Source organism: Mesoplodon mirus, assembly GCF_964341445.2.
Source record: "Mesoplodon mirus genome assembly, chromosome: 1".
Taxonomy (NCBI): domain Eukaryota; kingdom Metazoa; phylum Chordata; class Mammalia; order Artiodactyla; family Ziphiidae; genus Mesoplodon; species Mesoplodon mirus.
The window spans coordinates 25,218,319-25,231,517 of record NC_138976.1 but is presented as its reverse complement, the minus strand read 5'-3'; the positions used below and the strand labels follow the sequence as shown (position 1 = coordinate 25,231,517).

The window sequence follows — 13,199 nt, the reverse complement described above, 5'->3', positions numbered from 1 at the left end:
AGTTCTGAGAAAAATGCCATTGGTAGTTTCATAGGGATTGCATTGAATCTGTAGATTGCTTTGGGTAGCAGAGTCATTTTCACAGTGTTGATTCTTCCAATCCAAGAACATGATATATCTCTCCATCTCTTTGTATCATCTTTAATTTCATTCATCAGGGTCTTATAGTTTACTGCATACAGGTCTTTTGTCTCCTTAGGTAGGTTTATTCCTAGGTATTTTATTCTTTTTATTGCAATGGTAAATGGCAGTGTTTCCTTAATTTCTCATTCAGATTTTTCATCATTAGTGTATAAGAATGCAAGAGATTTCTGTGCATTAATTTTGTATCCTGCTACTTTGCCAAATTCAATGATTAGCTCTAGTAGTTTTCTGGTAGCATGTTTAGGATTCTCTATGTATAGAATCATGTCATCTGCAAACAGTGACAGCTTTACTTCTTCTTTTCCAATTTGGATTCCTTTTCTTTCTTTTTCTTCTCTGATTGCTGAGGCTAAAACTTCCAAAACTATGTTGAATAATAGTGGTGAGAGTGGACAACCTTGTCTTGTTCCTGATCTTAGAGGAAATGGTTTCAGTTTTTCACCATTGAGAACGATGTTGGCTCTGGGTTTGTCATATATGGCCTTTACTATGTTCAGGTAAGTTCCTTCTATGCCTACTTTCTGGAGGGTTTTTATCATAAATAGGTGTTGAATTTTATTGAAAGCTTTTTCTTCATCTATTGAGATGATCATATGGTTTTTCTCCTTTAATTTGTTACTATGGTGTATCACATTGATTGATTTGCATATATTGAAGAATCCTTGCATTCCTGGGATAAACCCCACTTGATCATGGTGTATGATCCTTTTAATGTGCTGTTGGATTCTGTTTGCTAGTATTTTGTTGAGGATCTTTGCATCTGTGTTCATCAGTGATATTGGCCTGTAGTTTTCTTTCTTTGTGATCTTTGTATGGTTTTGTATCAGGGTGATGGTGGCCTCATAGAATGAGTTTGGGAGTGTTCCTCTCTCTGCTGTATTTTGGAAGAGTTTGAGAAGGATAGGTGCTAGCTCTTCTCTAAATGTTTGATAGAGTTCACCTGTGAAGCCATCTGGTCCTGGGCTTTTGTTTGTTGGAAGATTTTTAATCACAGTTTCAATTTCAGTGCTTATGATTTGTCTGTTTATATTTTCTATTTCTTCCTGGTTCAGTCTCAGAAGGTTGTGCTTTTATAAGAATTTGTCCATTTCTTTCAGGTTGTCCATTTTTTTGGCATATAGTTGCTTGCAGTAATCTCTCACGATCCTTTTTGTTTCTGCAGTGTCAGTTGTTGCTTCTCCTTTTTCATTTCTAATTCTATAGATTTGAGTCTTCTCCCTTTTTTTCTTGATGAATCTGCCTAGTCGTTTATCAATTTTTTTTATCTTCTCAAAGAACCAGCTTTTAGTTTTACTGATCTTAGCTATTGTTTCCTTCATTTCTTTTTCATTTATTTCTGATCTGATCTTTATGCTTTCTTTCCTTCTGCTAACTTTGGGGGTTTTTTTGTTCTTCTTTCTGTAATTGTTTTAGGTGTAAGGTTAGGTTGTTTATGTGAGGTGTTTCTTGTTTCCTGAGGTAGGGTTGTATTGCTATAAACTTCCCTGTTAGAACTGCTTCTGCTGCATCCCATAGGTTTTGGGTCATCGTGTTTTCATTGTCATTTGTTTCTAGGTATTTTGTGATTTCTTCAGTGGTCTCTTGGTTATTTAGTAGTGTATTGTTTAGCCTCCATGTGTTTGTATTTTTTACAGATTTTTTCCTGTAATTGATATCTAGCCTCATAGTGTTGTGGTTGGAAAAGATATGTGATACGATTTCAATTTTCTTAAATTTACCAAGGCTTGATTTGTGACCCAAGATATGATCTATCCTGGAGAATGTTCCATGAGCACTTGAGAAAAATGTGTATTCTGTTGTTTTTGGATGGAATGTCCTATAAATATCAATTAAGTCCATCTTGTTTAATGTATCATTTAAAGCTTGTGTTTCCTTATTTATTTTCATTTTGGATGATCTGCCCATTGGTGAAAGTGGGGTGTTAACGTCCCCTACTGTGATTGTGTTACTGTCGATTTCCTCTTTTATGGCTGTTAGCATTTGCTTTATGTATTAGGTGCTCCTATGTTGCGTGCATAAATATTTACAATTGTTATCTTCTTCTTGGATTGAACCCTTGATCATTATGTAGTGTCCTTCTTTGTCTCTGGTAATCGTCTTTATTTTTAAAGTCTATTTTGTCTGATATGAGAATTGCTACTCCAGTATTGTTCTGACTTCCATTTGCATGGAAGATCTTTTTCCATCCCCTCACTTTCAGTCTGTATGTGTCCCTAGGTCTGAAGTGGGTCTCTTGTAGGCAGCATAAATACAGGTCTTGTTTTTGTATCCATTCCACCAGTCTTTGTCTTTTGGTTGGATCATTTAATCCATTAACATTTAAGGTAGTTATTTTTTTTTTTTTTTTTTTTATGCATATATTTTTTATTTTCTCCCATTTTTTTTATAACAAATTTAATCAGTTATACATATACATATGTTTCCATAACCCCTCCCTTTTGCGTCTCCCTCCCACCCTCCCTATCCCACCCCTCCAGGCGGTCACAAAGTACCGAGCTGACCTCCCTGTGCTATGCGGCTTAAGGTAGTTATTGATATGTATGTTCCTATTACCATTTTCTTAATTGTTTTGGGTTTGTTATTGTACGTCTTTTCCTTCTCCTGTGTTTCCTGCCTAGAGAATTTCCTTTAGCATTTGTAAAGCTGGCTTGGTGGTGCTGAATTCTCTTAGCTTTTGCTTGTCTGTAAAGGTTTTAATTTCTCTGTTGAATCTGAATGAGATCCTTGCTGGGTAGAGTAATCTTGGTTGTAGATTTTTCCCCTTCATCACTTTAAATATGGCCTGCCACTCCTGTCTGGCTTGCAGAGTTTCTGCTGAAAGATCAGCTTTTCACCTTATGGGGATTCCCTTGTATGTTATTTGTTGCTTTTCCCTGGCTGCTTTTAATATTTTTTCTTTGTATTTAATTTTTGATAGTTTGATTAATATGTGTGTTGGCATGTTTCTCCTTGTTTTATCCTGTATGGGACTCTCTGTGCTTCCTGGACTTGACTATTTCCTTTCTCATATTAGGGAAGTTTTCAAGTATAATGTCTTCAAATATTTTCTCAGTCCCTTTCTTTTTCTCTTCTTCTTCTGGGACCCCTATACTTCTAATGTTGGTGTGTTTAATGTTGTCCCAGAGGTCTCTGAAACTGTCCTCAATTCTTTTCATTCTTTTTTCTTTGTTCAGCTCCGCGGTAGTTATTTCCACTATTTTATCTTCCAGGTCACTTATCCGTTCTTCTGCCTCAGTTATTCTGCTATTGATTCCTTCTAGAGAATTTTTAATTTCATTTATTGTGTTGTTCATCATTGTTTGTTTGCTCTTTAGTTCTTCTAGGTCCTTGTTAAACGTTTCTTGTATTTTCTCCATTCTATTTCCACAATTTTGGATCATCTTTACTATCATTACTCTGAATTCTTTTTCAGATACATTGCCTATTTCCTCTTCATTTGTTTGGTCTTGTGGGTTTTTGTCTTGCTCCTTCATCTGCTGTGTGTTTCTCTGTCTTCTCATTTTGCTTAACTTACTGTGTTTGGGGTCTCCTTTTCACTGGCTTCAGGTTTGTAGTTCCCTTTGTTTTTGGTGTCTGCCCCCAGTGGCTAAGGTTGGTTCAGTGGGTTGTGTAGGCTTTCTGGTGTAGGGGACTGGTGCCTGTGTTGAGGTGGATGAGGCTGGGTCTTGTCTTTCTGGTGGGCATGACTGTGTCCGGTTGTGTGTTTTGGGGTGTCTGTGACCTTATTATGATTTTAGGCAGCCTCTCTGCTAATGGGTGTTGTTGTGTTCCTGTCTTGCTAGTTGTTTGGCATAGGGTGTCCAGCACTGTAGCTTGCTGGTTGTTGAGTGAAGCTGGGTGTTGGTGTTGAGATGGAGATCTCTGGGAGAGCTTTCGCCGTTTGATATTATGTGGAGCCGGGAGGTCTCTGGTGGACCAGTGTCCTAAACTCAGCTCTCCCACCTCAGAGGCACAGGCCTGACACCCGTCTGGAGCACCAAGGCCCTGTTAGCCACATGGCTGTGCCAAGCCAGACTCTCGTCCAACGTTGCCTATATTTTTGTTTTTAGTGTGCACAGAGGAGCATGTCCTAGGAGTCATTAACTTACTGACCTCCCTGGGCAGGATGTGGGTCTCATTCCACCATTGTCTTATTGTTTTGGGGCATGTCTCATGCTTCTATTGCATGGCTTTGTTGCTAGGCAAGCCTGCTCCCTTGAGTGATTATTCACTTATAGGGGTCTACCATACTTTTTTCTTTTACTTGTGATCCCTTCGTGGGATTAACTATTTAATCATTTGCTTTGTCCCTTTACTCTGTCCCTATCAATTTCAGTTGCTTTATTGGCCTTCCGTGGAGCAGCCCCCAAGCCATCATTCGGGATTCAGATTCCAGGAAAATCTCCCTATTTTATAAGTCAGCTGATTAGCAACCTTAATTCCATCTTCAATGTTAATTCCCCCTTGCCATGTCACACAGCGTATTCACAGGTTCCAGGGATTAGAACATGGACATCTTTGGGGAGCCATTATTCTGATACAGGAAGACCACAAAGATAGGTCTTGAGGGGGACTGTTCCCCACTTTGCTTCATGGGAAAGTCCTAGTGGGAATTACCCGCCCCCCACCATGGGCCAGGAATCCAGCCTGACTGCCTGAACCTGAGGTTCATACCAGCACCCCGAGGGGATGCAAAGCTACAGAATAAATGTAGTGCATCTTCCCAGCAGGCCAGTTTTGTTCAGAGACATGGAAAGAAAAAGCATTATTTTTATCTTAAGATAAACATAGATATTTTATTGGAAGGCTAAATATACATGAATTTTCAAGATAAAATAATAAACTTTAAAGAAATGCCATGCTTTGCCAGTGGGCTGCTATGGGCTGTACCCTTTTTCTCTCCCGTCCTTAAGAGTATATGTCTCCTGCTTCTCTGCTTTTAGGGACACTTATGGAGAAGAAAAAAAAAAAAAGTCTAAGAAAGACTAATTTTAGCTAAATAAAAGAGAATACTCATTCTGGGTGTGGAATCAGTCTGTCAGAGCCAAGAGGGACTTTGGAAAACATCTATGCTAACCCTCTCAGGCTTACCCCAGGTCTCACGACCAAAGTGGGGGAGTAGGAGCAGGCCTGGGCTTCTCACCACTTCACCAGTGCCCACTGGTCCAGGTCAGGGGCACCTCCCAGCCTGCATCATGGCCAGCCTCTAATAGCGCAGCCACCTTTGGGCTCATTGCACCTTACCCCTTTCTACAACGTTGATCATGGTTTCATTTGATTTTTCAGCAGCCCAGTGGGGTAGTGGGGTAGTGTGCATCTGTAGGAAACCAGGAAGCTATTAAACGTAGGCTGAGACAGATGCAGAGATGGCAGGAGGTCAGTGTCAGGGTCAACCTTGATCTTCCAGCAGGACCCCACACTGCTGCCACAGGGAAGCAAGATGGGTTGCCTTCTGCTTTCCTGCTCTTGTAAATGCACATTAGCTGTCTTAATGTCTCAGGGTTACATTTGCTGCTCAGGACCTTTGACTTCAGAATCCATAGGACTTTTCTCCATGAGTCATTGCTGCAGACTCAGTACTGTGCCCCAGCAGCCCAGGCCTGGTGGGGTTGGCCTTCTCAGCATGGGAGGTAATATATAGGAGTGAGTGGTCAAATGCTTGGGCTCTGGGGCCAGACCCACATTGGGTCGAGGCCAGAGTCACCACTTCTTATCCCTGTGACCTGGTGTCTTAGGTTGAACTCCCTAGAAACAGAGCCTGGGATTCTTGTGAAAGAGATTTATTGAGAGTGGGCTCAGGAGAAGGGGAGAGAAGCAGGATAAGGCAAGAGGGGAGCTAGGCCAGAATACCTTTTGGCTGGAGATGGGTTTAACCTGGCCTCACCGGATCTCTGGAGCACAGTCTGCACCACAGAGTTGGTCCCACCTTTCAGCAAGGGGGCTGGAGTTTTCTACCCATGTGAGTCAGTCACTGGCTGCTATGGGATATGGGGCACAACATGGCCTTCTAGGACCAGGAAGCTCCCCTTGGCTGAGGGAAGTTCTCCAGAGAAGGGAGGGAGCTGGTGGCAGCCCATCATTGCTGTAGCTGGGTTGGGTGCACTAGCCCCGAGGAGGGGATCCAGCAGGACCAACAGCGTCTGCTGTGCCTAGGAAAGTTGCTTAAGTCTTTGGGCCTCAGTTTGCTCATGAAACTGTCCAGAGTGGGCATAATTATAGCACCTACCTCCTAGGGCAGTGGCTAGAAAGAGGCTGTCATTAATTTTGACTCTGCTAGGATCCCCTGTAAAGTGGGGGTTATACACTAGTGCTTTGAATTGAGTCATCCTTCTTAAGTGTCATTTTTTGTATGTGAGATTTTAGCTCCCTTTAAGGGCCCCAGAGACAAAGAGGTCCTAGACAACAGATGAGAGGGGCCAGGGAAGAGGAAGGGAAATCCACCCAGGGTTTGGACTGAGCATCCCTCCCTGGGCCTCGTGCCCCATGGCTGTTCCCTTCCATGTTTACCCCCCATGGGTGTGGCCTGTTGAGGGTGTGAACATAGGTCTCTGCTACCATCCATTACCTTAGATCTAGCCCTCTAAGAAGAAGCTGTCATTTGTCTGATCTCGGGACATCTACTTTCACTCCAGGCAGCCCCCTGCAGAGCCAAGAGTCCATGGCAGGGAGTTTTTGAGACCCTGCCCTCTGCCACGTTCCAGCTCTAACATCACAGCACCATTCTGCAGTGTCATCCTCAGAGATGGTCATGGCTGTCCTCCCCTACCCCTGGCACTCCTTCAACGGCCCCCAAGCCCTTTCAGCCATAGAGGAGAGTGCACTGATACCCCTGGTAGGGAGGTGGGCGGGCTTGGCCAGAAGCAGGGTCCACTGCCAACACAAAATCTCTTTCCTCTCTCTGGATTTTAAGGAAAACATACAAGTTATGCAACATTGAAAAGCGTGATTCTGGAACTTTTGTGAGAGTGTGGGTGTGTGAAAAACTTTTAAGATTCCCCCGATCCAAAATGTTTCCCTTCACCCCTGAATCTTCCAATAAATTGCTACTCCAGAAAAAAGAACCAGGTATATCCACACTTTTCATACTCTCAGGAGAACTCCTCTGCCCTGGGAGTACACACAGCTCATTTTGAGAAGCACCTTAAACTCTTTATGCTGCTCTCAAGGGCCCCCTAAGGATCCCAGTCCAGTCATATTCCCCATTACCCTCTCCCTACCCTGGGATCCAGGCTCCATCTGCACTGAGGGCTGGCTCGTCCTCTTTTCTCCCAGGCTTTGCAGCATCTTGCCCCTCTTACTCACTGTCTAGAGTCAGAGTGGGTGTGAATAGCTTCCTGCATCAGGCACAACCTGGCCCCGGATAGGCTCTTTCTCCAGGACCCTCTGATGGTCAGGGCACACCAAGGCAAGATTGCTGGTTTTGGGGTGCTGTGCTGGATTTGGGAAAGATTTTTGCCTCTCTGGGAAGGGGTTAACTAGATCAGCGATCCCTTGGGCCCCCATCCAGTCCTAAAAGTTTGGGAGCATAGAACCAGGCAGTCAATGCAACTTGGTTGTCATGGCAACAGAGACACTAAATGGTCCACAAGTGGCAGAGCTGTTTATTTATCTGTTAGCAGGTTGTCAACCATGAAGATGCGGGTCCCTTGGTCCATTCAAGAAATGAACATGGGGAACCCAACCAGTACCTAGGCCCTAGGCTAGCAGGATATTAGTGCAGTCGATGATAATAACCAGCAGATATTGAATAACCAATGTGGGCCAGGCCTTGTGCTTGTGCTTTCACACAGCATTCATTCACTTAATCACACATTTAATACCTATTTATTGATATATGTGTCATGCCTTGTTCTGGGAGCTGGAGACCCAGAGATGAATCAAGTTATCCTCAGTCCAATGGGGAAAACAAACAGGTAGACTCAGGCTATGACAGAGGGAAGCACAGAGTGCTCTGGACCCACAGAGGAGCAAATGACCACCAAGCCTAATGGGACAGAGATGGTTTCTCAGAGTAGGAACGCCTGAGCTAAGGCAGGAAGGGGGAGTAGCAGCTCTCCAGGCAGAGCGTGTAGGGCGGGAGGGACTGGCGTTCTGGATGAATGACTTGTAGAAAGAAAGGAAGGGGACAGAGTGAGAAAGTGAATGAATGAAGGAGTGAATGAATGAAGGAGTGAATGGCAGACCATTTAAGAGAACTGCAGGTCGTTCCTTCTCCCTGCTGTGGAGGAGTAGCAAAACATGTGATTAGGGAAATGAGCAGGAGTGAGTTGGTAAAGAATTTGGAATGTTCTGAGGAGCTCAGAGTTTGATCTGTAAAGCTCCAGGAGCCATGGAAAGATTTTACGTAATCAGATTTGAATCTTGGAATGATCCCCTTGTGGGCTTTCTGGAGACTGGGTGGATGGAGCAGGACTAAAGGCAGGGATCCAGCTGGCAGGCTGTAGTGGTTCACCACGTAGGAAGTGATGGTGGCTAAACCCAGGGCAATGGGGCTGGAGACATGGGGCGATTCGGGAACCTAGTGAGCGGACAGAACCAACAGGCCATGGTTATGGCTAAGATGAGGAGAGGAGTGAATCTAGAATGGCTCCCAAGTTTATGGTCTTAGGGAGTAGGAGGTTGACAACACCATTCTAGAGGTGGACAGTACAGGAGGAGGAAGTAGGCATGTTGGGAATGATGATGAGTTCAACTTGGGGTATGTTGAGAGAATCCAAGTGGAGGTGTCCAGGGGGCAACTGGAGAAAAGTCTGGGCTGGGGAGAGAGACTTGGGAGTCCACAGTGCTCAGAGGGGAGTTGTGGCTGGGGTCATGAATGAGATTGCCCAGGGAGAGCAATGAGGGCAGAACTGTATGGAACGCCAGCATTCGAGATGGGCAGAAAGACGAGGAACTGATTGAGAGTCTGAGCAGAAATGACCAGGAGGCAGGAGGGAGCCAGGAGAGAGCACCATGGAAGCCAGCGGGTGGGTTTCATTATCATGAATCCTACAACCACCGGGTCAGGCAGGGAATATTATCCCCATTTCAGAGATGAGGAAATTGAGGCTCCAGGACATTAAGACCCAGGGTCATGTAGCTGGTCAGTGCTGGAGCTGGGATGTGAACCAAGGTCTCTCTGACTCCAAAATCCAATAAGCTGTTTCTACTATACCGTGTTTAGCAACACAGGGCTTGGCACAAAATAGATGCTCCATAAATGTTTGCTGGCTGGCTGGCTGGCTGGCTGGATATGGATATGGATATGGATATGGATATGGATAGGTGAATACTGTTAGCTGCAAGAAATGCTATAAAAAATTCAACAAACAAGCAGAAAGACCCTGGAGTGTGCCCGGGAGTATGGCCACAGAACAGAAGCAGCTTAGACCTTTCTATAGCATTGCAGCCATGGTGATGACAAAGGCTTGCCTTCCTTCAACTGCTCTGTTAATGATCTTTTAAAGGCCTTTCAGAGGAAAATTTTTTTTCTTCTTTCCATTCTTGCTTGCAAACGAAGGGTGATTTTAGAATCCAAGTCTTTTTTATTTTGCTAAAGTACATGATGAGTAAAATGGCCTCCCAGTCAGCACTTTCCAATTTTGAAAGATGCTAAAAACTGATCTTTAAAGGGATGTTTCTCTCCTTTATGCATCAAAGAGCCTTGAGGCTTGTTGGAAAGGACGGGGTAAATGGCAGGAAGGTAGCACCACCTGCAGGGCTGAGTGTCAGTGCGGAGGGCAGGGCTGGGATGGAGCAAGCGTGTGGGCCAGGGCCTGGCTGGTCTCCTGGAGGCCACCTGTACATCCTCCTTCTGCCTGTTCTGTATGGGGGCAGGGCAGGGTCCCTTCCCCTAGAAAGCAACCGAGAACCCCTTACCCTGACCCAGGAGGGAGCCTCAGGCAGACACCCAGTAAATGTTTGTTGAATGAATAAATGAGTCATAGGACCCCTGGTACAGTATATACCTATTAACCATATTGAGATATTAAGATAATAAGTAACCATTTATAGAGCTTTTGAATATAGATTTTCTTTTGAAATAAAGGGAGAAGAATAGGTTGGGAGAAGGTTATAAAACACTAATTCTAGCTGGGTGTTTACTCTGTGTCAGGAACTGTGTTAAGCACTCTGAGGATTATCTCATTTAGTTCTCTCAGCAGCCCTCTAAGTACTGCCATTATCTGCATTTTGCAGATGAGGAAATTGAGGCTAAGATGGGAAAAGGAGCCGCCTGAGGCTACCCAAGTGGAGCTGAGATTTGAACAAAGCTGAGAACTCAAAGAGACTCTGAAACTTCTTAATTGGGAAGCTCTGTGGACTCCAGAAAGGTGGAAAAAGTCTAGAATACTAGAGGGGGAGGGGGTGTTGGCTGGGAACTTGTTTCTGCTGCCAACTCCCCTGGGGACCTTAGACGTTGCTTTCTCTCCTCTGGCCTCAGTTTCCCTATGTGTAGAGTGAGGACGGAGAATAGACGCTGTCTCAGTTCCCCCGGAGCGTTTGCCTGCCCTTGTTGGAGAAGAGCAGGGGAGACAGTGAGGCCCCTCAGAGCCTTTAGCCTCCAGCCCCAGGGTTTACCCACGAGACCAGGCAGGGCCAACAGCAGTAGCTGAGGGAAAGCTGGGCCCAGAGAGAGCCATAGATCCAGGCTGGGCTGGGCTGGGGGGTGAGGTTTTGCCCTGCCCACCCCCTCAGGCAGAGCTCTTGCTGGGGAGCCTGGGGCATGTGAATGATCCCTGCCCGCTGCCTCAAACCCTCTGGGCTACGCCGATCACACGCTCACCTTCACATCCGTGTCCTTCTGTCCACAGGGCAACGACGTGCGGATCATCCTTGGCCAGTTTGACCAGAATATGGCAGCAAAAGTGTTCTGTTGTGTAAGTAACACTTTGGTTGTGTCATGGATGTCTTTGGGGAGGGTCACAAAGCGTTTTCTTGCACTCAGTGTCACTGCCTGGTCCTTGAGTGGACCGGAGTCTGGGGTGTTGGAAGCAGAAGTGTTATTTTCACTGCTCTTTCGTCTTTCCGGGGAGCTAAAACCCCAGGACTCAGAACAGTGCAGTTGTAGGAGGAACCGGGAACCTCAGTTTACCAAACCCACTGTCTTACCATTGCTTCAGCGCTGCCAGCTAGTTTTAAGTCTCCTCCACCCAGCCTTGCTTAATGGAGCGGTGCTGTATGCACCACACAGAGGGAGACACCAGATTCCAGGGAGAGACCGGGAGGCCTCAGACCCCTTCCTGCCCTGTAAGCAGGGCTCAGAGTCTCAGGTTTAGCACAGACCGTCAGCTGTTCAGTATCTACCACTGAATCCTTTTAATTGTCTGGCGTGTGATAGGTGACAAAGTACATTCTTAAACCTTATCTCACTTAATCTTTCCAATAACCGTGTGAAGCTACTATTGTTACCCTTGCTTTACAGATGAGGAGCTAGAAGCCCAGAGAGGTGGAGAAGCTTGTCCAAGGGATGTTTTATGGCAGAACCGGGGCTCCATCCCCATTCACCTGATTCCCAATCAAATCCTCTTTTCTCCACATGATATTCTAACCTGAGCATATGTAAGAGTTCTAGCACAGGGACTATGTCTTTCCATTTGGGTGGCCTGGCTCACCCTCCTCCACCTCAGGGTCAGGAGAGAAATCAACAGAATGAGAGCCTAGTTACATGAACTGTCTACCCAATAAGCTCCTCCTCTTAGACTGAGGTTATTCTAGGTGCGGTCTCTAGTGATGGGCCACAGGCCTCTGTTTTCTTTGACCTTTTTCTAGTAACTTGGATGAGATTATAAAGATAGGCTTATAGGAATTTTAGAAGTTGTGAAATATGTTGGAAGATAGCCGGGGTGCAAAGAACCTTAACAAGCTGGAATGTTTGATTAAATCCAGGAAGACTAAATCTAATAGTCCTAATATAAGGTTATATTAGAACAAATTGGGCTGCCTATGTCCAAGATGATAGAGGCATAGCTGAGGAGTACTGTGCGTTTAGAACAAAAGAGACTTTGGAGTCTCAGTTGACCTCAAGGTTACCGTGAGTAACCAGTGTGAGCACAGCTTCCAGGGAGCCGAGGTGACCTCAGGCTGCACATCCACAACTAGGGCGGGTCGTCCCTCTGCTCTACGCTGAAGAGACCCCACCTGGGGTGTCCTGCTCAGCTCCTGGTGTCCCATTTCAGGAGAGATGCAGAAACTGAAAAGAGGCCAGGAGTAAGGAGAGAGCAGCGACCGGAAACCATAGTCACCCAGGGATATTTTCCTCATGAAGGCTCAGGAGCAAAGTGGCAACTGCCTGATCACCTTTCAAAATAGCAGGGAGGAAGGAGAAGCCATAGGCTGACATTTCAGTGGACCCTGAGTGAAGCTTAGTGCTCAGGAGTCAGTCTGCTTGGGCTTGAACTACTGGTCTGCAGCTTAGTAACTGAATTTGGGCTTGTTGACACTTTCTGAACCTCAGTTTTCTCATCTGTAAAGTGAGGATAATAATAACACCTGTCTCATAGGATTGGTGTGGAGCTTAAATGAGCAAAGACACCTTGCATAGTGCCTGACGTACAGTGAGCCCTCAGCAAATTTCAGCAACGTTTTTTTATTTGTTTATGTAAGGTCTCTGAGGATGGAATGGACCACCATTGGGCTGACGAATTTACTAACTGATGGACTTTCCTAGATTGTGTTAAGCATCCTGTGTCTCAGTTAAGGGTAATTAAGGAGTATTTCCATATGAAAATCTAAGGAGGAACATGAGAAAAAATGAAAAAAATGGAGCAAATTGATTTAATACATTTTATTTCAGAGCTCATAATACTTTTCATGTTACCATCTAAGGTCCAGAAATGGCCCATTTAGAAAAGGAAAATAATGCTCCAATTAGAAGACATAACTTTTTAGAGAAGAAGCTGGGTTTTTTTTTTTTTAAACCCCACATTTGTTTATTTATTTATTTTTGGCTGTGGTGGGTCTTTGTTTCTGTGCGAGGGCTTTCTCTAGTTGTGGCAAGCGGGGGCCACTCTTCATCGCGGTGCGCGGGCCTCTCACTGTCGCGGCCTCTCTTGTTGCGGAGCACAGGCTTCAGACGCACAGGCTCAGTAGTTGTGGCT

At 45.0% G+C, this 13,199-nt stretch overlaps 1 protein-coding gene across 1 annotated transcript in view; it reads left to right on the top strand.

The window, feature by feature from the left end:
* GABBR2 (gamma-aminobutyric acid type B receptor subunit 2) overlaps positions 1 to 13,199 on the top strand; it is a gene marked incomplete at its 5' end in the record, with an annotated part of 369,241 nt that overhangs the window by 186,164 nt on the left and 169,878 nt on the right. The window contains one exon of the mRNA XM_082619674.1: positions 10,914 to 10,979. Coding sequence (XP_082475800.1) covers positions 10,914 to 10,979 — 66 coding nt within the window. The remainder of the gene's footprint in view (positions 1 to 10,913; positions 10,980 to 13,199) is intronic.